At 45.3% G+C, this 26,082-nt stretch overlaps 1 protein-coding gene across 4 annotated transcripts in view; it reads right to left on the reverse strand.

The window, feature by feature from the left end:
• LOC135911730 (uncharacterized) overlaps nt 1-25,027 on the reverse strand; it is a 33,499-nt gene extending 8,472 nt beyond the window's left edge. Inside the window, exons 1-5 of one of the 4 annotated variants that reach the window (XM_070538426.1) lie at nt 24,184-25,027; nt 19,968-20,068; nt 13,758-13,886; nt 11,739-12,551; nt 3,055-3,141 (exon numbers count right to left, since the gene is read on the reverse strand). In XM_070538426.1, the coding sequence (XP_070394527.1) occupies nt 3,055-3,141; nt 11,739-12,551; nt 13,758-13,886; nt 19,968-20,068; nt 24,184-24,895 (1,842 nt within the window). In that variant the 5' untranslated portion in view covers nt 24,896-25,027. Of the gene's footprint in view, nt 1-3,054; nt 3,142-11,738; nt 12,552-13,757; nt 13,896-19,967; nt 20,069-24,183 lie in introns of all 4 variants that reach the window. The other 3 variants (XM_070538425.1, XM_070538427.1, XM_065444079.2) reach the window with 3 other exon arrangements.
• Nucleotides 25,028-26,082: the final 1,055 nt, after the last annotated feature.

Below are 26,082 nucleotides of genomic sequence, written 5' to 3' on the forward strand. Positions count from 1 at the left end.
TGTGGCCCGATATATACAGGAATTACCCCAGACCGCCTCGTACTTCTGCAGCCGCTCGACCAGTTTTTGCTGCTAGATGGGACCTTCCTCTGCTGCCTGGTTGATGCCGCAGATCGTGATCTTGAGAGCGTCGAACCAGTTTTTGCCCAATAGGCTGGATTCAGTGCCCTTCACAATCACGAGAGGCAGTTTTGCAATAGTGCCATTGTACGCAAGTTGTACGTTTGCACTACCTAGAAGAGGCAGGTCTTGCCCTGATCATGTTCTCAGGTGTGTGTTGTCATCGAAAAGTGCTGGTGCGTTCCATAGCCATGCACTGTGGTATGTATTCTCGCTGATGAGCATGCATGCTGCTCCCGAGTCAACTTCGAATTGTATGGGCTGGTGATGGACAGTAAGGTTTACATGATCTTTGGTCGCGTGCCGTGGTTGATGACGTTATGCAAGTCGTACAGCGCTGTTAATGCTGGTGGACCATGCAGCATTTCAACTTGCATTAGCATCTTTGTGGTGTTCACGTTTTTGTGTCTCTGTGGTGGCCCCTTCGCCTGTTTTTTCTTCGTGATGCAGGCCTTCCCAATGTGGCGACGCTTGTGGGAGAAATTGCATGTAGCGGCTTGGTGCTTGCATGACTGGGGGGCCGTGCTGTTCATTGCAATGCCAACAGCGTTGAAGGTTTAGAAGATCCGTCTGCGCTTGCCTGATCGCGACGAACTTGGTGAGTCGCCTGGTAACTGGCTCAATTTTTTTTCGAATGTCTCGTTGCTGTTGGCCAGCGCTTTCTGCTCGAGCATCGATGTCATAGGCCTTTGTGAATGTCAGGTCACCCTCAGCAAACAGCCTCTGTTACAGGATATCATCCTGTAGTCCGCACACGAATAGGTCACGCAACATAATGTCTACGAGAAGCCTGTTGCATTGGCAGGTGATGCTGTTGACGCCGTTTGCTCTTCGGTAGCTGCTGGTGCACTAACCGTTGTGCGTAAAGTCCCAAAGTTGCAGTCGGCAGCCAAAGTCTTCAGCGTGGCAACATAGGCGGCTTACCATCTCTCCCTCCAACTGGTCACACCGTTGGAAGTGAGCTCGGCTGAAGACCTCGGATAGTCTCGGGTCGTAGTGTTTCTGAAGTGCCGCAACAATGTCATCATAGGCCACTTCAGCCAGGCTGCTTGGCTGCACCAAGGCGCAGATGGTGTCGTACGTCTGCTCACTACACAGAGTCAGCAGCTGTGCTCTCCTCTTGTAGGGGTCCGTGATGTTAGCCTCGAAGTAAAACTGGAGGCGTCCAAACCACGATGTCTACGATGCACCATTACACTCCAGTAGTCGGCCTGGTGCATACGTTGCCATTGCATACCACAGGTACAGGTCAACGTTGAGCTGGAAATCCACTGCCTCGTCGCCACTGTTATGTCTGCGGTAGCTGTAATAAAAGGCGTTCGGAACATGGAACAGAATTTATTTCAGAGGGGCTTGTGTGCAGCACAGTCTGAAGTCATCTCCAGTTGCTCTCTATCTGGCTCCTGCTCTTTGTCTCTTACTGGGAGCCGCCGACGGGGAGAGAGTGTGTCATTGGCGGATGGTACGAGCGGAAGAAAGGGATCTCGTAGACACAGCAATAACACAAAAGCCACCAAAACACGCTTTAGCTCAGACCAAAAGGAAAGACGTTTCGGCTTAAATGGCGACTGGATTAGTAGCAGAGAAGGAGGCGTGGTTGCTCGCTGTTTAGCAGATGCTGGCTGTTGTGAGCTGCCCTGGTGCTCTGCGGATGCAGTGCGAGTGAACTTTCTCTGCTGTCGTGCCATTGGAGGCCTTCAGCATTGAACTTGAACAATCACTTCTGCTGTTCCGTTCCTGCGTCGAATTTGGGCAACATGGTCCATGACAACTAGAGGCTTTTGTGTCATCACTTACGCTCACACACTGTCATTGAAAGCCTCAAGGCACTGTAGGTGTTATGTCCATTTTTCCTGCCACCACTCCATACCATCGCAAGCTTTCACCAGTAGAAAGTTTTAGCTTGTCCGTAAATGTATTGGAGTTTGTACAGCATACTGCTGCAGTTAAGTTGGTGGTGCTATCTTGCGGTGCACCATAAACTTAAAGAAAACACAGCTTTAGTGCAGTACCCATGCATATCATACTGAATCCATGCTTTAAAACATTGGCAGTGAAATAATCATTACCGTGATGCCCTTTTCTATATTTTTCTTGATGAGGATGCCCTTGTAACAAGAGAACACTTCCAATGAGTTGCGGTTGAACAAAGCATTGTAAGGTGTCTTTACCAGCATTGCTTTCTACTGCTGTGTACGTCGCCAGTAACCTGATACTGAAGAAAGGGTCATACATTTCTGGAAATATGAAAACTCTCCGTGAGTGACCGTTACTGCTTTTCATGGAATATGGGTGACAGGCCATGGCCATGCACAGCTCCTCTGTGGATGCCGAGTTCCTTCACCACTTGGAGGATGGATCACTGTTAGTCACCATATCTCCCTGTTAGTCGTAGCCTTCCTGAACTCTCCCGCGGCTTGCAATGTAGCTTCGTGCCAGGAATGGTCGCTCTACTCACATACACTAGAACAGCGAGGATAAATTATAGGCATACATGTGAGAGCACAGCTCTCGTCCCTGGCTGCAGTGCGGAAGAACATAAAAGGCAGGACTCACATTCGAGGGTACATGGATATTGAAATGGCATGTGTTGGCCAGTGAGCCTATTACCTTTTGTGTTGTATATTTGATTGTTTTGTATTGAGAGGGGTACTGAAGGTCCGAGCATAGTCCCGAAGAGACACTGTGGTGTCTGTTAGGATACCACCGTTAGAATGCCGTTTGAAATTAGTCAATTATGCATTTCAATTTTTTGTGCAAGTAATGTTCGCCTCTTGAGGTAGACCAACTCATGGACTAGAATTGTGCTATCTACAACAAATTCAAAAAATTTTTTTTAAGTATTCACTGAAACAACCTGTATGCAGACATTTTCTTTATATTATGCATTGTCAAAAGTGTTATTGTTTGTAATTGCCAATGCGATTGCGATACCTTTCTGTGCCTTTCTTGCTCCAGCTGGGTGTCTGCTGATAACAGGTGTGGTTCAAGATGGTCGTTGGCGCTAGTATGCGCATTCTCCTGCAAAGTTTTCCAGTATTAAGCTTTCCCGCTAAAAGGAAGCACTGGGAGCACATTTGATATTAAGCAAAACACACAATTCTCACAAAACATGAATGCCTTCTTTGAGCACACTCCATGAGCAAGCAAGTCTTGTAATTCTACATAGAACACTGTCTATGCACAAAATTTCCATTTTCAGCCGAAAAGTGCACCCCCAATTTCTTGCAGTTGCAAGTTCCTAAGTATACAAGAAGGTGCTAGCAAAATTTCAGCAATATCTGCATGGTAATAAAGCGATACTTTGTATATTTTGATGAGCTGGTGGCCCCTCTGATAAAACAAATGTGACTATGACAACCAATTTTGAAGTGCATTTGCAGCGCAAGCAAGAGGCTTAGCATGAAATGGTTACCAACATTCTAAATGACATTTTCCTCTCCATTTTATAACCTTAAGCAGTGGCATCAATGGTGAGATAGGACATGTGCAGAGGCCGATGAATCGAATCCAATGCAACAAATTTTGGACAGTAACTATAAAGAGATTGAAATTCGAGGCACTGTTGGTGCAAACTGTGTCCCATGACTACAGTTTACTGTCAAATGGCTTTCATGGCACCACCCAGTTTCCCGAGACATGCAGCTTTGTGCATTCAAACAGTTTTTGACCACTGTCTTTGGCACATGTGCACTACAGTCACTTTGCCATTTCCAATGAGCACAGTTGCATCCACAAAATGACCCTGAAGTTCGGCCCATGCCACAACTAAGGATAGCAGCACCGTTTCCACGAAGCCGAGTGGGACAGCCTGCAGCAAGTGAGCAAGTGTGTTCAAAAGTGGCTCGCATTCCTGGCTTTGCAGGCCACTGTGAGAAATCGCCTTTTTCCCTGACGCTGGACATGTCTGTTCAGCGAGCTCTAGTGTGTCAAATGGCTGCAGCCTTGGCAGTTAAAAAATTAAATGCTTGACAAAAGTCATTCAGAGAGCGCTTGTAGCACACGCACGGCATACCAATGAGCATCGAACAATGCACGTTGAAGACAACAGCGAATGCAGCAGTGTGTGAAAAACTGGCTAAAAAGAAGCAGAATGTCAAAACCTTTCTCACAGAAAAATGCACAATACAAGGTGGCCCTAAAATATCTTCCAAGGAAGCTACTGTATTGGGGTGTGAGTATTCAAAAACTGTTGTTTCTACATTACATTAAACAGACCAAGTTTGTGAGAACTTTCTTGTGTTAAATTTCCTGCAGAATGCTTCTGTAGACTCAGATTTCCAAGTTTTGCCTTCCATGCTATAGACGAACTGAAATTTGGATGCAACTGAAAGTGCAATTGCAGCCATGCCAATCACATACATACTACATACATACATACACACATTCATTCATACATACTATGGCGATGCAAAGAAATGCGAACAGCGGAGCGTGTGGTACAAACATAACTGAAGGTGCGCGCCGTCCAGTCATCACCATTGATAGGTGGGCACATCCGGTTTAATCGCGCTTTGCAATGGTGCGCCCCCTATCCTGTGATATTTTTGTTTCTGTTCTGCTTCTGCTTTATTTGAAAATGGGGAAAGGTGACGGCACAGTAATGATGACGGCGCAAACTGTACTATCGCGATGAAAAGAGACCGTAGCGCCAGACATGACTGGCAGATGATAAGCATTTCTTGCCAATATGCCCGGCAAGTAAAATGCGGCACGCTTTCATGCTGTCGCGATGTTTGTGTGCTTAACAGAACTGAAGCATTAAGTGCGAGCTTGATCATCGCTGCCTCACAGCAGTGGTGATCATGGAAATAAAAAAAGAACAAGCTTCAAGAATAAAAATGATGATTGGAAGTGGAGCTGCACATGCGCAATCTATTCTTCTACGGCACAGGAGCAAAGCTATCGGCTTAAGTCCCTTCAGTTTGAAAAGAAAAACATGCTGCATGCATTAGACGCCGACAGGATCGAAATGATCTCTTTGTACTGCCAAGGAATTCCCCAGAGAAGAATTGTGGAGATTAACGGAAGAGCACTTTCGACAATCAACAGAGTTTTGAAAGCCTACAAAACTGAAGGTAGACTCTCGGACCTTCCTCACGGTTTGTGGCCACGTTCCACGATCGCGGAACAAGAGCTACTAATTACTGCAGCCACCATAGACAATCCTTTTTTAACAGCCCCGCAGATCAAAAACGAGCTTGGGCTAAACATTGACATTCAAGCGGTTCGACAGCGTCTCCACGAAGCGAGCCTTCACAGCAGGACAGCCGCAAGAAAGCCTTTGCTTTCGGATTGCCACAAAGCCACTTGTATACAATTCACACAATCGCACAAAGATTGGTCTGTGGAGGATTGCGGCCAGGTGATGTTCACAGATGAGAGCACATTTACCACAAAGGGTCACGAGAGACTGAAAGTTTGGCGTCAAGACAATCATCGGTAAGCCTTTGCACCCTAGTGTTATTGAATTGCGATGCTCTTTATAAATATGTGGTCTTGAATTCATTCACTTGGCGCTAATGTGGTCAGAGTAGTATCAAAATTTAACGAAGATAGCTTTACCACGAATGTCACATGAGGGTGCAACTACCGATCGTTTAAAGGACATAATATATATTTCAGCATTTTAAAGTCAAACATGTCTTCTGCAATAAGATTGGCTACTTGGTTGCTGCATGTCACAAATTAACGGTTCGAGGTACATTCTGAGCGAATGAATAAAAGCTTTGTTACAGTAACAGCACAGTCCCTGTTCTAGTGCCAGGTGCCTACTTCGCTACAATATACAGTACAAGAAAAATGTTTGGATACAGCAGCAATTGGGCTAAACAAATTATGCCATTTTGACGGGCGTATACACAAACTTAACTTTCTTTTTTTTTTACTTTATGCAGCTTTGATCCCACCTACTTCAAGTGAACATGCCTCAGCAGGCACTGCTCCATGAATGTGTGGGCTGCCATCACAGCCGAAGACTTGGGTCTCCTTATACGGCAAGATGAACGCTTCACTGCAGCAGAATACAGTAATGTAATCGAGCAGGTTGTCTTGCCCTTTGATTTGGATGGGCCACTCAAGGATGAGCTGTTTTATTATCAGCATGACCTTTCGCCAATCCATACTTCATGTTTCATGGAGGCTTTGCTAGAGAACCTTGCCATCTGTAAACTTCTGTGGCCAGCAAAAGGAGCGGACATAAATCCAATTGAGAATGTCTGGGGAATTATGAAATCATGCTTGTCACATCTGCAGCTCCGTAAAATGAGCAAGGGCTCCCTTTAGGCTGCTATTCATGCCAAGCGGGACAGGCTTTGCGGCACTGATCTAGCCACAGACCTGTTTGCCTCTATGCCAAGGCGCACGGAATCCGTCATCCTGGCCGAAGGAGACTTCACCAAATATTAATTAATGCCAAGTATGTTTTTGTCAAGATCTGCTTCGTGATTTCCTCAGACTTTGTGCCAGCTTGAGCTTTTGTTTCAGACGTTCATGTCTTTCTTAGACCAATAAATGTGCTATGGTCTGGAATTCACACTTCAGTTCTGTTAAGCACACAAGCATCACAACAGCATAAAAGCGTGCCACATTTTACTTGCCGGGCATATTGGCAAAATAAGCTTATCTGCCAGTCATGTGTGGCAATCGGAATGCACACGCGGTGTGATAGCACCAGCCGGAACAAGATTCTAGCGCTACAGTGGCGCCGACTGAAAGCATAGATTCGCCCAGCGACAGGCAAAGCATATGAGAGTTGGACACGTATCTTCGCACTAGCGCTGACTGTGTCAAAAGCCACGCTTTCCATGGTTCGCGTTTCTTTTCATCACGATAGTACAGTTTGCGCCGTCATCATTACTGTACCGTCACCTTTCCACCTTTTCAAATAAAACAGAAACAAAAATATCGCAGTATAGGGGGCACACCATCGCACAGTGTGATCAAACCGGATGTGCCTGCTTGGCAATAGTGATGACTGGACGGCGCGCACTGTACTTTCAGTTATACTTCGGCCACAGGCTCCGCTGTTCCCGTTTCTTTCCATTGCCATAGTAAATACATTCATACATACATACGTACGTACATACATATTTTTTGAATAAAGGATAGTACATACATGCATACATACATACGTATGTACATACATATTTATTGAATAAAGGGCAAATCAGACATCCACCCGTTCGCAGCAATTGCTACAAAGGAAACCTATACGGGTTCCTCGGAAAGAAAAGCCTCATAGTTTAGGAAAAATTCGTCCTGGTCCGGGACACGAACCCGGGACTACCGCCTTTCCGGGGCAGCCGCTCTACCATCTGAACTAACCAGGCGGCTAGCAGATGGCAGGGCGAAGTCGAATTTGTCAACAACATGAAGCAAAGGCAAGAGATTGACGTAGTGGTTCTGCGGAAACCCGCAAGATGGAGAGAAGTAATGAATAAAGGGAAAATCAGACATCCACCCGTTCGTAGCAATTGCTACAAAGCAAACCCATACGGGTTCCTCGAAAGAAAAGCCTCATAGTTGAAGAAAAATTTGTCCTGGTCTGGGACTCGAACCCGGGACCAACGCCTTTCCAGGGCAGCCGCTCTACCATCTGAGCTAACCAGGTGGCTAGCAGATGACAGGGCGAAGTCAAATTTGTCGACAACATGAAGCAAAGGCAAAAGATTGACGTAGTGGTTCTGCGGAAACCCGCAAGACGGAGAGAAGTAATGAGTAAAGAGAAAATCAGACTCAGTCTCGTGCACACAAGGGAGGAAAGCGGGGAGGAAGCATGCTGTGTTTCGTCACGTGCAGGGTTCTATCGCTCACAGGGAGGGTAGGAAAGGAGGGGGGGGGGATTTTTACTCCGAGCAGCCGGGGTGGCTCGGGCGGCTGTATGCACCTGCCTGAGCTGCCATATCTTGAAAGCCATCTGCGACGGAGGCAGAGTTCGCAGTGGGCTGTGTTTTTGTGGCTTAGTTCGCGTTGATGTGAGAGGCAGCGTGAAGGTCATTTGGCTTACTGATGCTGCCACACTTCCTCACTCCAGTGTTTTGACAGTGAGTTTCCGCGGTCATTGAGTGAGATGTGATCATGTTTACTAGTGCGCATGTGACACCATGCTTGCTAATTTAGTATAAGGCCGATAAAACTACCATCTTTACTTCGTGTAGCTGTCCACTAATTTGCTGTCGCAATCGATGCTTTGCCTTTCCGGCAAAAGTGCGACTTTTTTCTGACTTATTCAGGATCAAATTCGTGGATAGAGCCCTTACATAACAATATTCAGTTTTTCACTGAAGCAAAGCATCATTATGCACATCGTCATGTTGCGGTTAATCTGTATCACTTGTGTTTTGAGTGCATTTAAATGCCTGAATTGTCATAAGATGGAATGGGCTTCTTTTGTTATGTGCTGGAACTGTCGATGACAATCGTGCACATGTCTGTTGCAATGTGGCAAGGCTAAAAAAAACTTCCGAAGAGCCATCTCACTGCCAGCGTTAACAGTGGTATAGCTCCTCGTGTGCTTAGCTCCTGCAACAATAGGTTTTAATGGCTTGTTGCTATGGCAACTTTATCAATGACTTGAAGTTGCGTGAAGAAACAGCTCCAGGAGATAGTGCACGAGCATGGACAGATTGCATCACATTTGATACAGAGTTCAAACCAACAATGCCACATAATTAGCTAAATGGACATCCAAATCTTGGGATCTCTGAGGCAAGGTGGCTAGTAATTTGGAAGGCTTTTGCTTTGTTGTTTGAAGCATGAAGCCTTAACTGTTTGATAACAATAAGTAGGTTAAGTTAGCACAACATACTGAAACAGACAAACAACGGGTCTCTGATTTGTCATCCCGCGCTATCCAGGACAGCCCAAGACGCTCTATATGCAACTCTCATTGGCCGTATAAACCACCTTGGGTAGTACGGATAATTGAAAAGGCCCAAGAAGAAGCATTCAGTGTTTGTTTTTGTGTATGTGTCTGCTTCAGTGTTCCTTGCCATCCTTCCTTCAAACTGTACATCTGTTCTTGGTGCAGAGTTAATTATTTGTAAAGTTAGTACTTGAAGTTAGTTTTCTTAACTTGCTGGTAGGAGTGTGCAAATAGTAGTTTTTGAGGCCGAATCAAATAGTGCCAGAAGCGAATTGAATATAGAATATTTTTCTAGTAGTTTGCCAATCATGTAATCCTTCTATTAATAGCAAACAATTTTAACATGTTTTCACAATAGAATGTTCCTGTCCCTAAACTTAAAATTACAAGTGTACTTTACTAAAAGCACAAAGGGAGCATTAAGAGCAAGAAAGCAAATTGTTTGTAAGCTCTTAGCAGAATACGTAGTCATGCATTATCAGTTTGTAAAGGTAAGCTTGTGGACTAATTATGATCAGTGTATACCACCCTTACCAGACATTGCTGTCGCATGTCTGTGGAAATGGCAGACAGAGAAAACACACATTTTTTTTTTTTTTAGTTCTAAATGTTGCAGCAGGTGGTGTCAATACCATGTAGTATGCTGCAATGAAACATATCATAATTTAATCTGACGAGAGGACACAGGTGCTGCATCTATAAATGGTATAAAACAATACCCACTACCTAATGCCATGTCTAAACATTTTACGCCCATGTTTAGTCAGAAACGTCTTGCTGACTAAATAATGCAGTATGCTCTATTACTGTATGTCCACTGTGGATGGGATGATAGGTATCCAATTTTCGGTTCAATTTCCAATTTCATAGGGCACAACCAGTGCAGCTGTAGTTTTAAACAGTAAGTATACGATTCGAGGACCTACTCAAATAACTATTCAATTTGAGGACTGAAATGAATAGGACAGTGCTTTTTTTTGTTACTTGAAAGTTTTGATTATTTGCTCAACCCCCCATAGTGATATTCAGCAGTTTTTGCAAAAGCAATGAGGCTTTCGATCAAAATTCTGCTTGCCACAGTGGGTAGAATTCAGCTCTCTCTCTTAAATGCTAGAAAAATTATTAGGATTGGTTCAGCGAATGTCTAATGATAGCATTCTTCATATTACATGTATTTAAATGGGGTAACAGGAAGTTTATCATGGACTAAAGCTTTCCCTTGTAAGGTCACGACCCATGAAAGTTAACTTTCGAACCGCAAACTCAATTTTAGTTAAAATTGGAAACTACTTTTAGAGCAAAAATAAAGGTCCAGATGCCAAATTTCATCATTGCAGAATAATTTGTCAGTGTTGTGGCCTTTCAAATGCTCAACTGACAATGGTTAGTTCTGAAATTATTTGAAAGTTAAGCTTTTTTGTGCCTTTCTGTCTCGGCAGAGCCATAACAGGAGCGATAAGCAAAAGGGTGAAAACGAATGAAATGCCCTGCCATAAGGAGCCCTGCTTATAAATCTCTTCGTCTGGATGTACTATTAGGAAGGCCTTAACTATGCTGCTTTGGAGCCATTTTTATATTTCTGTAGTTCAAGCAGAAAAAATATGTATTGACGTAGTAGTTCTGCAGAAACCTGCAAGATGGAGAGAAGTAATGAATAAAGGGAAAATCAGACATCCACCCGTTCGTAGCAATTGCTACGAAGGCCAGACTGAGCCGTGATCACCGGTTCACCCTCGCAGCTTTCATTCGCGAGTACAGCATATAGCGCGTGATGATGATTTTTATCGCCTTTGGACTTTATATGGAACGTCACGGCAATGGGAGAAATGCACCTTGGGTGTCCATATAAAGTTGAACCCGGACACTCATAGAATCTGAAGAAGATTACAAAAAAAGTTCGATATAAAGATAATTCGATCTATAAAATAAAAATTTTATACACAAATTTTCAAGGGGATTTTACAGCTCTTCGTTATACACAGTAATTCGTTAAATGTGGGTTCAATATATCTAGGTTTCACTGTAATTGCTATCCCAATTAAACATATGTATATTATCTGTGCCTGGCTGGCACCCCTCTGTCAGCTGCGGTCGTGCGTCATACACTGTGCTATCATTTTGATTATTTCCACATTTGATAGTCTGTTAGCTGGAAGCCTCTCAAACGAAGTGATGGTGTCATTACATATGTTACATGGCACCCCAGGGCTTCTCCTACTGCAATGTATGTGTGTGTTATGCAGTGTGTCTATGCTGCTATCTATATAGGATGCCTGCTACTGCGTGCCACCCACAGCATCACACACGGGCTCTGTTTTTCTTTTGTACTGCACAGCATTGTAAGTAAGCTCTCACCATATCTAAACCTACAAACCACTGGCAATATAGACTAAAATTTAAACGCTTCTACATTTCATGTGAAAATAACAGCAATGTTTTATTCTGCTATCCAATGTGCAGAGCAAGGTCAGCTTCAACTTGTAACCACGTGGCAGTGCTTTTGCAAACTGTGCGCAATTAAACCATTTAGCCAATGACACTCATAGTACAGTTTTCACTTAATGCTCCAGTCTCAATTTGCAGCAGCGACGAACTTTCATGAACATTGAAATCACAGATAAATGCACTTCATTATATGAAGGATAAACATGAAGTTATGAAAAGTGGAACGGTTTGTTGCATCGAGGTTACATGTACGGGAACCAGTAGCAGACCCATTCATACTAACAGGTGTAAAGAGACTGTCACCAACCTGGGAACGTGCGAAACTTGGACTCTCAGTAGTACATACTTGCATCACTGGCACAGTTATTAAAGTAACACAGTTTTCTGCTCTGGCAAGATGCGGTGCCTCAGCTTGGCGCAGGGTTGTGAGTGGAAGTGTGGGCATGCTTGGAAGCAGGGAGTTGCTTGACAAACACAACAGTCTGGACTGGGATAACTGCGTCTTGGCATGGTGCAGAGTGGCTTGCACCACTTTGGTTTCACTCAGAGGCTGATGGGGGTAACTTGAGCTTGAGTCCTGCGAGAAACACAACACTAAGGGTTGGGATGTCTCGGAGCTGAGAGGAGTGTTCGGTAGAGCGACAGGCACACTGGAAAGCTGGATATCACGGGAACTCGCACCACTTGGTGAACACAGCAGTTTAGTCTGGTGTGCAATGCCTGTCCCAGTGTGGGTGGGGGAGCTGAATACAATCGCCGATCCACTTGGCAGGTTGTGAAGTCGAGAGCTTGCATCCGTCGATAAAGAAAGCAGTTCAGATTGCGACAATTTTGCCTTGAAGTTGCAAGGTATGGCAGACATGATCGGAGGTACAATCGGAAGTATGGAATGGTTCAAGTTTGCACCACCAATGGCACACATGGGTCCCCCCTGGGGTGACTTGGAGTTGGCCAGGCAAACTATAGCCTTAACATTTGGCAACTCAGCAGTCTGTTTTTTCATCACAGGCGCAGCTGCCGTAGCCAAGAGGTTTCCTGGCATGCCACCAGGTTTCAGTCTGGGTAGTGGCATCTTGGGATTGGTCGAGACTGTAGCCAGCAGCTTCTTCTGCTGTAGATGCTGGGAAAACAATGAAATACCAACAGTAATCTGGCAAGTGCTGCTAAATGACAATGACAAAAACTAACATTACCACAAATATCGATCTAAACCATTCGGTGCCCGTAAAATAGAAGGTGCAATGCTGTTCATCTTAAAGACATAAAAAAAAACAGCAAGTTCCACTATATTGGTAGACTACATTCTTGAAACGCCAGCCAGTGTTTCTATTAGCTGAAGTCACAAAGTTAGAGAAAGAAAACTTCTGACAAAGTCCAGATAGTGTTGGCAGGAGTAACATGTCAGTGTAAAATTTATTTAGCGAATCTATTTTGCTTTATTACGTCTTTAGCCACAGGCACACACGGGTTCTCACTAGTGGAAGGGAGACTAATCTCTCAAACTACTCTCTCCTCTCCTTTTGCACATGCCAATGCCTTTAAATTTAATGCAGCTGCTTTCATGCTATTTTGCCATGTGTCGTCATTTTACTTTCTTTGCTGGGTGGCCATTTTCACCAGATAAATTAGGGCTTACAAATAGCAGTGTTTGAGACAAAATGAAATATGAATTCAATAGCGCCAGGAGCAAATTGAATATTTTTGTAACAGTCTGTGAATAATGGGCAGCCTTTTCACCATTAATATCAAACAGTCCAACAACCTGATGTTCCCAATAAAAAGTTTCTATAACACCCTGCACACTATAAAGCATGCTTTAGCAAAAGCAGAAAGGAAGCCTTAGAAACAAATAGGAAGATCGTTTACAAACCTAGAGCTCTCATGAGAATAGCTACGTGGTCAGGCATTATCAACTTATAAAGGTAACCTTGTGGAACAGTTATACCTGCACATGCGTGTCTGCAGAAAACTCAAAGAGAAAACAAAAACAAAGGTTGATGCGATTAAACACTGCGGCCATCCCGAGAATTCAGTTCAAATTCCAAGTGGATATGCCTCGCAAGCTCAAACTGTGCAGTACCTACATTGTGTGCAGTCAAGTGATTGTGTAAGAGAATAATTAGCGGAATTTTGTTAATTAGTCAAGTAGCATTTTGATTTATTGGAAAAATAGCGTGCCCCTATTGAAGAAGTTCAGTTCAAGGATTACATTTGGGCTATATGCCACAGACAATTTTTTTAAACCTGTAGAGTAAAAAAAAACTAATAATAATAAGGCACCTGGAATTTTTACAGACATGGCAGCTATGTATACTGATTTACTGACCGTTGGCCTTGTCTGCGCAGGGATGGCACACGGGAAGACCATGGCAGTTTGGGCGCTTGTTTCCACTAACACATGTCCAGTCTCTGTCTGACTGCCCAATGTAGGCACTTGTTCAGCATAGGATTTGCACTGCGTTGCCTGCAAAGAAGTGAGAAGTTCCTTTGGGCTCTTGACAACACCCTCATTCTCTAGCTTAGTAAAGGGCCCCTAATGAAACTATCAGGGCTGTTGAAAAAATAGTTAACACTTTTCACCTTCATAACCCTACTGACTTATTCTGAAAGTTTGGAAAAAATCTGTGCACCCAAATGCATCCCGGGTCTCAGGAGGCTAAACCAACCCTGAAATTTTTTGTACATATTTTAAGTGAACATGCACATAACAAACAGCAAACCACGACGATCGCTTTTCATGAACAGGGCACGGGTGAGCCACAAATTGACAGAATCCCATGCTCCTCTCTGGGATTTTCCGCTCCTTTCTTTGCATGTCGCGATGCCAGCAGAGCAAAAGTTGTCTATCGGTCACCTGACGAGGAACAATGGTAGTAACATGACGGGAACTACCACTGTATGTTCCAAGAAGGAAAGGTGTCTTGCATATTATATGCCGCTGATCCTTCCACAAGGTTTCCCTTCAGTTGGTGTCACACGGAGAGCAATTAAGCGCAGACAATAGGTGTGCCTTTCTGCTGGTATTTTGACCAGACTGTAGCTTTTTGCTGCACTGCATGGAATTGGTGCATATATGCGTTGAGGCATCGAGAGCCCCAGTGGGGAGGGTAGCAAAGACGAGCAAGAAACCACGGTGGCTGCATAGTCGTTTATGAAATGGCTGTAACCTTGCTATTATGGCATCATTCTAAAATAATTTTTGCGACATTATGTTAATTGGAAAGAAGTACACAGCTGCCACTATGTAACAAATTTTTGAGCTCAAAGTGGCTTAGGGGCCCTTTAATGGCCCTGAAACTTCTTTCTTCAAAACTGAGAACAGAGTGCGATGGCTTTCGATGAATGCACTCCCACAGGAATTTTAGAGAAGGACGTAATAGAAATACAAAAAGCATAGAGTTTACTTTCCCCCTTCCTCTTCAACTCATCCTTTCCTCACAGTTGGGGCATTGCATGTAGCAATGTCCTGCATGTTAATCCTTTATTTTTTCTTCATTCTGCAGTGCACTCACAGCAATCTTTCAAGATTGGTGTCTCACAAGGTGCCAGAGACAGCAGCAAAGGAGCGGTGACAGGACACGTAATACACTTTAAAAGGGCCTTGAAGCACATTTTATCGAAGTCGAGAAATGCATTTCGGGGTAAAGTAGACTATTTCAGAAATTCTTTGCTGCAAAGAGTATTTCAATGCATTGAGCAGAAGCAGAGTTATTGGATATGCAATGCTCCCTCTCTTTCTTTAATGACTTGGACTGTGAAGGCTATGGCGGAGTGGGGCTTGCCATCAACACTCCACCTACTGAATGCCACCCATGGGGTGCAGTTGCAATTTGATTTCGCATGTTCACGCAGATACCTCTACTTCAGCTTTTGGCACCTATGATGTGCCAAATGCGGTTGTCCTCAGCAAGTTGACGTATGTGTCCCAATTGGCTGTGCATCCACCTTTGGAGATGACTGCCGACTTTGATGCTATTAGCAATCTACCTTACAGTTCAAGGGGAATAGTTGATGTCTAATGATTATTATGAGACGCCCCCTCCTGCCCCAAGTTGGCGCCATAGCCTGGTTCACTGAGGAGTGGCTAATTGCCAGTGGCACATGTCCAGTGAAGCAACTTAGCGACAAAGAGGTTTGCTGAAGAGCAGCACATACCGACTAGCACATACCGAGTAGAACATACCCAGTGACACAAGTTGCTGTGCAAGAGGTTCACTGAAGAGTGGCACATATCCAGTGTCACAAACTTAATGACCTAAATTGGTTCAACAATTGGTTTGGAACCTGCGGTTCCCTCAGCAGAGCAGCTCAATGCCCCACCCATTAGACCATAGACTTCAGACTACCTGGTCAAACAAATTAGCGTGAAAGAGACAACATGTGCACAGACAGAAAAATGGGCAAACATAATGCAAAACTAGGTGAAGTGGGATTCCCAAAGAATGCTAACTGCATTAAATATGAAGCAACATGAGCAGAAGAATGACAGTAGTCACACCAAATGTACTGGATGTGGTCAAGAGCATGGAACAAGGAGAATCTCTAGAAAACATCATGTGACACCGGTTCTGTCGATCTAGTGGTACAGTAGAATGAGGAAGGTTCTCAACGGTCACATCTTCACAGTTAAGGTGGAGTTATATCCTCCTAAGGCAAGCAATGGAGCATTTGTCCACTATATAGGACATCAGAATGCTGGGTGCAGTGGCCATACAAACATGCTGATATGCCAAAAGGAGTTTTTCGGCTTATTCTGGGATTTGTGCTTGGATTTGTGCACCTGGAGGGTATGAGTCACGTGCGTTTGTTTCTCACCAGAGCAGGAGCTTTAAAAAGCTATGGGGGCACCTAAGCAATTCTTATGATATGTAAATGTGACAACATTACTTGTCCCCAAGTGTAACTGCAGCCACTGCACATCACCATGCTTGCTCCACAGCAGCTTACTCTGCCTTTCGCGTTGTGAATGGCTTGGGCAGTGAATGTTGTTTCGCTGCAGCAGCTCGCTCTGCATGTTTCGCTGCATCGCGACAGTCTCGTACTTCATCAGCACTTCGCTAGTGCCTCCGGCTACACTTTGCTGTCTCGCCTAATGTAGATGTAAACCATAGGCGCAAACTAAATTTGGATGATGAAGACTGCATTATGCCTACATGAGCGCCGCTTCTATCATGCGCAACTTAGTAAGTTGCCTGCCAGGAAGAGCCTAACCACATGCACACCCTCAAAGATATTCATCACTGTTGCCTGTGGCAACAGTGGCACAATGCAACGGCTGCGCAATGGTTAGCCTGCTCGGCTACCAAGCGGGGTTCCTTTTTTTCATTGGTTGATGATGATGTCTTTTGTGTGCCGTTTTTCTGCCACGGGTTTCTGATGACGGCGGGGTAGCATAATAAGCCAAGTCATGCTCTCACATTACACTAATGAAATAGAAGCTCCGCCAAAGCCCAAGCTCCTGTTGCAGGGCTCGTCACAGAGGTAAGTGGATTTGTGGTTACTTATGTAAATGACAATGTGTTTTTAAGCATTTCTTATTGTTTAGGATGATTTAAGAAATATGTAGAAACCACCGTATAGACTCATACAAGAGCCGCCCTTTTTTTTTTTCACAATTTTGACACGGTGTAGGCTTTGCAAGGGCGCGAACATTATGGCTACTACTGTACACTTTATGTAATCATACTGTTTACTGGGAAATGCTGGCAGTGAATGCTATGCACGAAGGTGACCTTTCTGGTTGAAATGCAGCCTCCTCCATGAGCCAATCCCAGAGGTAGTACAGAGCCGTGCCAAAATGGCATAATTTTGAGGTTTCACACACTAAATATGTGAGTCTGAAAAGATTTAAAATAAAAGGCAGCTGCTGTCAGTGTTTTTTTTTTTTCATGACATTTATTTGCAGGCTGTCATTGTCAAAATTTCAAGGAATGAATGAATGTTTGTTGTTTAGTGGCGCAAGGGCCAGGGATGGCCAAAGAGCGCCATAACAGTGCTAGTGACTTCGGAGTGAAGTGATGAGTTCTATAAAGTTGAGGTGACATAGCTGTAAAGGGGCCTAAATATAGCCGTTGTAAATAGCGTAAGATCTTCATGAAATAAGATTAAGGCAATGACTATTGATGTGTACTATGAGGCTTAAAGTGCACTGTGAAAAAATGATACGGTATGAAAATAAGTCAGATGGAAAGATCGGCTAGAGCACTACTGTGTCACCAGAGCCCTTGAGACCAAGGGAGGCATGTGCTATACAATACTACAATCGTAGTGGCATCCTCTGAAGAGAGTAAGCGCTATGAATGTGTGGGACTATAACATGTAAGACATCTTTCAGAAAACCTAGGACTGTGTTGGTAGCAAAAAACAGTTCTGGATCGAGAGACATTACAGGATGAAGCAGAATGTGCTGCTGGTATATTATGGAAAAATCTCTTTCTCTCATATTTGGCTTCCCAACACTACAGGAGGACGTAGAGGACGGTCAGCCTCTCCCTGCATCTACTGCAGGTTGGAGGTTCATTTCCAGTGAGTAGAAAATTATGGGTGCCAAATGTGTGTCCTATTACGAGACGACAGAATAGGACATCTGTTCGGCGTGATTTTGTTGTAGAGGGCCAGAAACTTAACTGTGGCTTTATGACGTACAGCTTATTATTTGTTTCCACATCCCACATGCGATGCCAGTGGTTTCGCAGCTTCTTCTGTAAGAAAGGCCTCAGATTTATAACAGGGACAGCAGCGGTAGGATTAACAGCTTGCGATGCAATTGCCGTAGTCTGCCATAACATTACCCTTGATGCCCCTATGGCCTTGCACACAGCATATAATGACATGCTGGTTAGATGTACATGCTTTACACAGGATAGAACAGAGCTCATTAAGTATGGGATTTTTGTGCTTACAGAGAGACATCAAGGCCTTCACGACACTTAGGGAGTCTGTATATGTAATTGCTTTTTGGAGTTTTGATTTCTTGATTTGCTTCACAGCCGACAATAGCGCATAGGCCTCAGCCGCAAAGATACTTGTTTCCGGATGCAGTACATCGGATTCCGAGAAGGATGGACCGACGGCTGCATAAGACACCCCGGCATTTGACTTCGAAGCATCTGTTTAGAACTATGCGCAGGAGTGCTTGTACTCGAGTTCAAGGAAATGCATTCGTATTTCGACTTTTGGTGCATGCTTTGTAACTTCTAGAAAGGATATGCCACATTCTACCACCTGCTACTCTGAAAGAGGTAAAAGCTTGGTTGGATGCATTAAGCAAAACTTGATCACACGCAGTGAGAAAAGCCGTCTAACAGAGGGGCGATTACGAAAAAGTGTAGCACACGTCATATCGTTAAAGGTATTAGAGCATGGATGTTCAAGATTAGAGTGTATTTTGAGAAAATATGTGAGGCTGATGTATGTTCTCTGCAGATGGAGCGACCATTCATTTAATTTGACATGTATGCTTTGAATAAAGCTTGTTCTAAAAGCACCAATGACTATGCGGGTACCTAGATGGTGGACAGGATCTAGCATCTTTAGCGTGCTCGGGGCGGCAGAGTTATAGACGACAGCACCATAGTCCAATCATGATTGCATTAGGCTCTCAAAGATTCATCAAACACTTCCTGTCGCTACCCCATGTTGTGTGGGATATAATTTTCAGTAAGTTCATCGTTCTTAGACATTTTGCTTTAAGATATTTTATTTGTGGAATGAAAGTAAGCCTTGAGTCATGTATATTAACTAGAAATTTGCGCTCTTTGTTGAGAGGTATTTGTTGCCCACACAGTTCTATGTAAGGATCTGGAACCAGGCCTCTCTTTTTTGTGAAAAGAACACAAGAACTTTTGTGGGACTCATAAAACTTGTGTGCCTATCCACACACCCACAATTTGACAGCCTGCTGTTGGAATCACAATGATTGCAAAACATTTTGCTAGGGGAGTGCTGCACTATGTGGCTGGCACAGTGTACAGTGCTCAGTGACTGAAACGCATTACTTGGACTACATGGTGGCCAGCACTTCTTGCGTTACCAGTGTGCACTGTCTGATCGCTGAGGGGCTGAGAGCATGTCACAATGCATCACAAATACACTTGCTTTCATGCGGTACAAAAATGCACCAGCTCGGTGTCCACAGCACCTACTGGTGAAAGAAAAAGTGTCAGGCAGCCACACGTCCCTAATAGCGCATTTCAATTGCTGATTGCTGTACAATGCATTGTCACATGTCACAATGGCTGAAACAGACACCGCCTCCAAACGTAATCATCTGCAATCATCATGATTCCGAGAGCCAGCTGTCAAAAAGTGGGTGTATGGGCAGATACACAAGCATGAGAGGATGCACATGCACAATCTAGTGTCCCAACAGAAGGTGCTTGCTTCACTAAAGCATATAAAAATGAGGTTTGGTATATGCTCACAGATCCAACATAAGTTTGCCCTGCCTGTATCTACAGCACCATTGCATCAGGCAGTGCCAGGCACTGGTAGCATATAGTGCTGGGATCTTTTAAAACAGCCACGTCAAACTTACCCGCGTCTTTCGCCATGAGCAGTCCTCGGCGACAACCCATTGCCCCAGGGACTGTCGCTGTTCGCTCTTGTCCTTTCGCCCCAATTCTCCTGGACTGGCCTCTACAGAAAGCATGCAAAAGAAGGTAACATGCAATTATTCGTAAGCAATGAAACAGCAACGAGTCAAGATCACTTTTTTTTTACAACAGAACGTTCCTCGAATTCAGCGACGCAAAGTACCAGTGAAGCAAGGCGTTGCTTTTATAAAATTGCAGCCTCCCCACTTCACTGCATACTCCAGTTACAATATTTGTGAAAATAATTCTAGAAATTACTCTGTTGGATATGCCACATTGTATAGATAGATCGCTTTCACAGTTTAGGCTTGCTTACTGTAGCAGGTCCTTTGAGCTAATATGAACAGACTAAATAAATAAAGATAAAGCTATCCAGTTGGCTGCCCAAGGCGTGTCATCAATAATATTTCCAACTTTATGGCAAACAAATGTTGTTCATAACAGTCGGAATGTTAGTTAATTTGTTCCTATAAAAGGAAAGTAACAAAAAGAGAATGCACAAGAACAATTTCTCTCTATACTTGAGCACTTCCGGCACACAGCACGCGTCGTCTGCTTGTGTTACAATCTGCCTCATTTTGACGAGAGCTCCGCAGTCAGAGTCGGTCTCAGTCTTCGCGAGCACCATGATTCGACTTTGTTGCGTCGTTAATACGTCAAGCTGCGACATCATGTCCCTCTGCAAGGCAGCAGACAAGCGGACTCGTTGCACTGCATCTGGCTGTCACTATCCGATCGGTGCCAGGATTTGCGAGTTTGCGACCGTCACTTTACACCACAGGATTACTACCGCGATAACGTTTCGGGAGTCCGGTATTCAGGTAAACGCAAGCACCAGGGGACAGGGCCTGGCCGTTTAACCCTGCTGTTTCATGGGATGAGCAGAAGCACAAATGTGAATGGTCTGCATGGTGCAGCCACCTGGTGGCACAGAGCTCAAATACGTTTACAACAGTAGCATGTGCACGTTGTGACAACTGCACATGTGAAGGTTGTAATACTAGATGATTTCTATGCTTTCAATCCCGTTCACTAGCTTCCAAAAGGCTCCTTCGCAGCAAAACCCAATCAGTAGTACAATCAAGGCTTACTCGGGGCATTGAATCGTACAGCATCAGCGTAATTTGGCATTGTCAGCACTTTTTTTTCTTATATAATTGAAACAAATCAATCGGCGTCATATATTTCAAAACAATGCCTCATAGCTCCTGAATCCGGCACTGTATTGTTGTCATTTTCATTATCACTGTCGTCGTTCTCACTGTATTGAACATGGTTGTAGCTTGCACTGTCAGGACGATGAAAACAATATGCTTGATCGGAAGTTGCAGGTTGGCTAGTTGGTGCATGTTTTTCCAATATGTTTTGGGCGAAGTAACCACCATACATACAAAAGGAGACACGGGATTGTAGCCCTCATTTTCCATACCCTTGTATGTGGTTTGCTTCGAGTTGAGCCTATCATAAGAAAGACAGCATAAAGACTCTTCATGCCACATAAAAGACAAATGTCAGTAATTTTGAGTAGGAGAAATATAGTACTGGCATCGGCTGAAATTATAGGCGAGAGTTTGGAGCAAGCATAATCTTGGGGGAAAATCATGCCACATCGGTAAAGTCGATGTAGGGAGCAGTCACGAGGGAAGATACCCCCGGTAACATGTTCTCTAGACACCACAAAGTCTGGAGTTCACTGTAAGAAATGAAACCAATTTCATTTACATTTATAGGTACTTGCGCTGCAGGAATTAAGTTTACACTCTATGATGATGATGTATTCGATAAGCGTCTATTCAGCCTCTGCCGAAAGAAAAAAACCATGTCATCACGACATTCTGTATGCTGTGGATGACATTGGAAACAGTCCACAATTGTGGTTTCCTTGTCTAGCTGTCCACGTTACACATTCCCATTTTAGAAAGAATTGTTTGTGTAAGCATGATGATCGGAGAGCACCTGGCGAGCTCAGAAAGAGAGGGATAGTGAAGCCTATAGCGTACAACTCAAGAGTCATGAGGGAGGTAGTGGCCTAATATTGCACCAGGGAGGCCAATTCCTGTTCTAGTCAGGGAGCGTGTTTGTTTAAGCTCAGTGGCCCTTCATAATTTGATTGCACCTAGACTACTATATAGCCCCGGCTCTTCACATTTTTTGCCAGCATCAGGCACAACCCCAAGCCTGAAAAATGTACTGGACGAGGATTTGAACTTGCAATCTGGAGCTTGCCTTCAGCCCTAGCCTAACATATCTCAACAGCCTTTTCAAAATATCTCAACAATATCTCAACAACCTTCAGTTTGCAGACGACTTTGTCGTGTTCAGCAACAGTGGGGAAGAGTTGGAACAAATGATTGAGGGCCTTAACTGAGAAAGAGCAAATGGCAATAGCCGATATTTTAGTTGACAAAAAAATGGAGCTAGGCAGGCCATGTAATGCATAGGGCAGATAACCGATAGACCATTAAGCGGGGGCTACACGGGGCGTTTTTCTCCTGCGATTATCGCGCGCCAAAAAAAAAAGAAACGCGCTGGCGGGACGCCGGCCAGGCTACTTGAGGCGTACGAGCGACGAACGCCGCCGCAGTGTGGCCAGACAAGGCAAAAATGTTTTGGCTACCACTAAATGAACGAACAATGCTTATATGTTGTTTGCTTGTTATAATTAATAAATTATGCAATAAATACCCCACTAATATGTCTATACACATTACCAGGTATGTTTAGTATTGTATCAATATCTTTGTGGATGTTCAGCGGAGAAAGTTGGCCGGAAATGTTTCGTCTGGCGACCTTGTGCGGATTGCGCAGAGTTTCAGCACACACGCGCGAAGTGTTCAAGGGACGGCAAGGAACGGTGAGACGGCTGGCCGCTCCCGCCGAATACAGAGGGAAGTGACTCCGACAGGCACTTCCGGTAGTGTCAGACGCGTGCGCGCCGCGTCAAAATCTAGCGGGTCCTGATCGGCGGCGGCGGGCATTTTTCTCGACGCCAGGCGTCAAATTGGCGCCGTGAGGTGAAAATCGCCTCAAAAACGCTCCATGTATTCTGGGCTTTAGAGTCACAGAATGGGTGCCACAGGAAAAGATGGGTAGTAAGGGCACATTCACACCGGCGACTTGAGGAGGTCGCGCGACCAAGTTGGTCGCTTTGCGACCAGTCGCAAATGGTCGCAAACGGTCGCCTTTCTCGAAAAGCGACCATTTTGGGCGAGTCGCTCTCTGCGCGATTTTTCAGTCGCGCGACCGTGGTCGCAAAACTGATAAATCAATCAGCGGCGCACCGGAAGTGATCTTTCGTGTGTCTACATCCGGCCTCCTCCGGCGTCGCATTCAAATTCCGCGTAGATTCCGAGAGTTCTCGCTGAGAACGATAATCTCCGGGATTGCGACTGCGGGTCGCGCTCAGCCGGGCTTGCCGGTGTGAACATCAGTCGCCTTCGGTCGCTTTTTGATTGCGAGTCGCAAACGGTCGCGCGACCTCCTCAAGCCGCCAGTGTGAATGTGCCCTAAAGGACGGCAATAAATGAGGCGAGGCGATTAAATTTGTAAATTTGTATGCAGAACTTGGAATTGGCTAGCAGAAGGTGGATAAATGGAGATCGCTGGGAGAGGCCTTCGTCCTGCAGTAGACACAAAAATAAGCTGATAATATAGTACGACTAGGTTCACTGCTTTCAAATTTCTTGTCTGAAGATTCAAGCAATGACCAGCTTCAACTTCGCACAAGCGACATATTCCCTAGATTAAGAAAACCCAAGAGCACATAATCTTAATGACGGAGCAAATCAATTATCACACTAAAGCGTATGTCCAATGACACGAGAAAGGTTTCATTGAAAAAAATTCACCAAAAGATTATGCTATTAATTCTAAAGTGAAATTTGAGCGCAGCTCTGTACATGTTTTCATTTTGTGGTATATTGAGGCAAGGAGTTTGAGAGAGTCATGTATGTGCGTACAGTTACAGACCATTGTATTTATCACACAACTCCTAATTTCTTCAGGACACAGCCCTCTCCAAGTCCTTGATGGTCATGAAGGCCTTATGGTCAGAGAGATGGGTTTATACAACATGCTGCACCAATATGGTACTCAAACACGAGGTCACAGCAGTGGGACGAGCTATGAAGGATAGGAATGGGATGTTCTTTCACTCACCGCATTGCGTTGTGGGTGGTGCGATGGCTTTGGGGGATATTTGTAACCGTTGGTTGTGGGAAGATAAAGGAATATCACCCTTCCGCACTGATAGCATGCACGTCGAACATAGCCTGAATTGGCCCAGGTCCAAGTTGGGAAATGCCTGCTGTAGCGTCTCAAGGCAACTATCCGGTAGCGGTTTCAGGTCACTTCGGAGCCAGAGCCCATCACACGCTGAACACCCCGTCATAAACCGATTGCCTCTAGACCGCCGCTTGAACGTTTTTGTTGCACTCTGTCGCTTTGCCAGCCTTGTTTTGCGTCTGGCTTCAGCTTCAGCAGCGCGCACCTTTGGATTCTGACGTCGGCGGCGCTGAGCCTCTGTTTTCGCGACGCGAACTGCGGGGTTCTCTTGGCGGCGGCGGCGATAAGCTTCTGCTTCGGCGGCGCGCACTTCCGGGTCATCTCGGCGACGGCGCTTAGCTTCTGCTTCAGCGGCGCGCACCTCTGGATTCTGGCGTCGGCGGCGTTGAGCTTCTGCTTTGGCGGCTCGGAATGCAGGGTCCTCTTGACTGCGGCGGCGATAAGCTTCTGCTTCGGCGGCTCGCATAGCATCTCGGCGACGGCGCTTAGCTTCTGCTTCGGCGGCGCGCACCTCGGGATTCTGACGGCGGCGGCGCTGAGCCTCTGCTCGGGCAGACGAAGCATTTCTACCGGTTGCATCGCTCATTTGTTTCGAAAAATACTGGATGACCCTATTTTGTATGAATGATGCTATGCGCGCCTATACACGTTGATGCACGCTACGGAGTGCATCAACACCGCGTACCCAAGCCAACACCTCCCCAGGCTCGGGTCCTGCACACTCTCAAGTTCCAGCGATCGCCACAGAGGGCGAAAGATCAACTGCGACGTTTTCCAGCATGAAAGGCGCAAGTGGAGCTACTGTAGTCTTGTCATGTACTTTAATTTGTAATTTTTCTGCTAGGGCCGCTCAATGCGGCTAAAGTGGTTGTCAGAAATACGTGAGAAACAGAAGGCCGCACCTAGAATATTTTGGAACCACATAAAATTATTAGGCAGGAAGTCAACAACAATACAACAACATATCCTAGACGAAGATGAAAACAGACTCGAAGGAGAAGCGGCAATAAATTACATCCGAAAAGCAAGGATGGATGGATGGATACAACTTTCTTGTACGTCCGGCAAGGTTTAACGCGACCCGGGCTCAGGTCTCCCATGGAGGAACGTCAAGGCCCTGCCTCAACGCCGCCTCACGGGCTTGCTGGACTGCCCACGTCTGGATTCCGAGGTCTGAGCTGCGCAGAGCGGCGGCCCACCTCGACGACAGGGTCTCCGGAGTAACTGCCATCCCTCCTATAACTACATTGCACTCCCACAGCATGTGTTTGAGTGTTGCTGGTCCTTCCTGGCACAATTTGCACGTGTCGTCCTGATGCTTATCTGGGAAGATGCGTTTGAGACGGAATGGATTAGGGAACGTGTTTGTCTGGAGTTGTCGCCAGGCGACGGCCTGCCTCCTGTTCAATTTGGGACTCGGCGGGGGGTATATCCTTCTGGCGTTCAAATATGCACTGGTGATGTCGTTGTATCTTGTGAGCCTGTCCCGTTCTCCTCGAGAAGCGTTCGCTATCGTACGAGAGGCGTTGCCCTGTTCGGCGCGGCGGGTCATGTCTCGCGCCGTCCGGTGCGCCGTCTCGTTTAGGTTCGGGAGCGCGTCGCCTTCCGTGGTGACGTGCGCGGGGAACCATATGATCCTCGAGCTCGCGGTTTTGGATCTGCCCGCTTTGGCCAGAATGGACATGGCTTCCTTGGAAATTCGACCTTTGGCATAATTCTTTACTGCCGTTTGTGAGTCACTTAGTACGACTTCGCATTCCTGTTCTGTGAGGG

This window comes from Dermacentor albipictus, chromosome 5 (assembly GCF_038994185.2).
Source record: "Dermacentor albipictus isolate Rhodes 1998 colony chromosome 5, USDA_Dalb.pri_finalv2, whole genome shotgun sequence".
In the NCBI taxonomy this organism is placed as follows: domain Eukaryota; kingdom Metazoa; phylum Arthropoda; class Arachnida; order Ixodida; family Ixodidae; genus Dermacentor; species Dermacentor albipictus.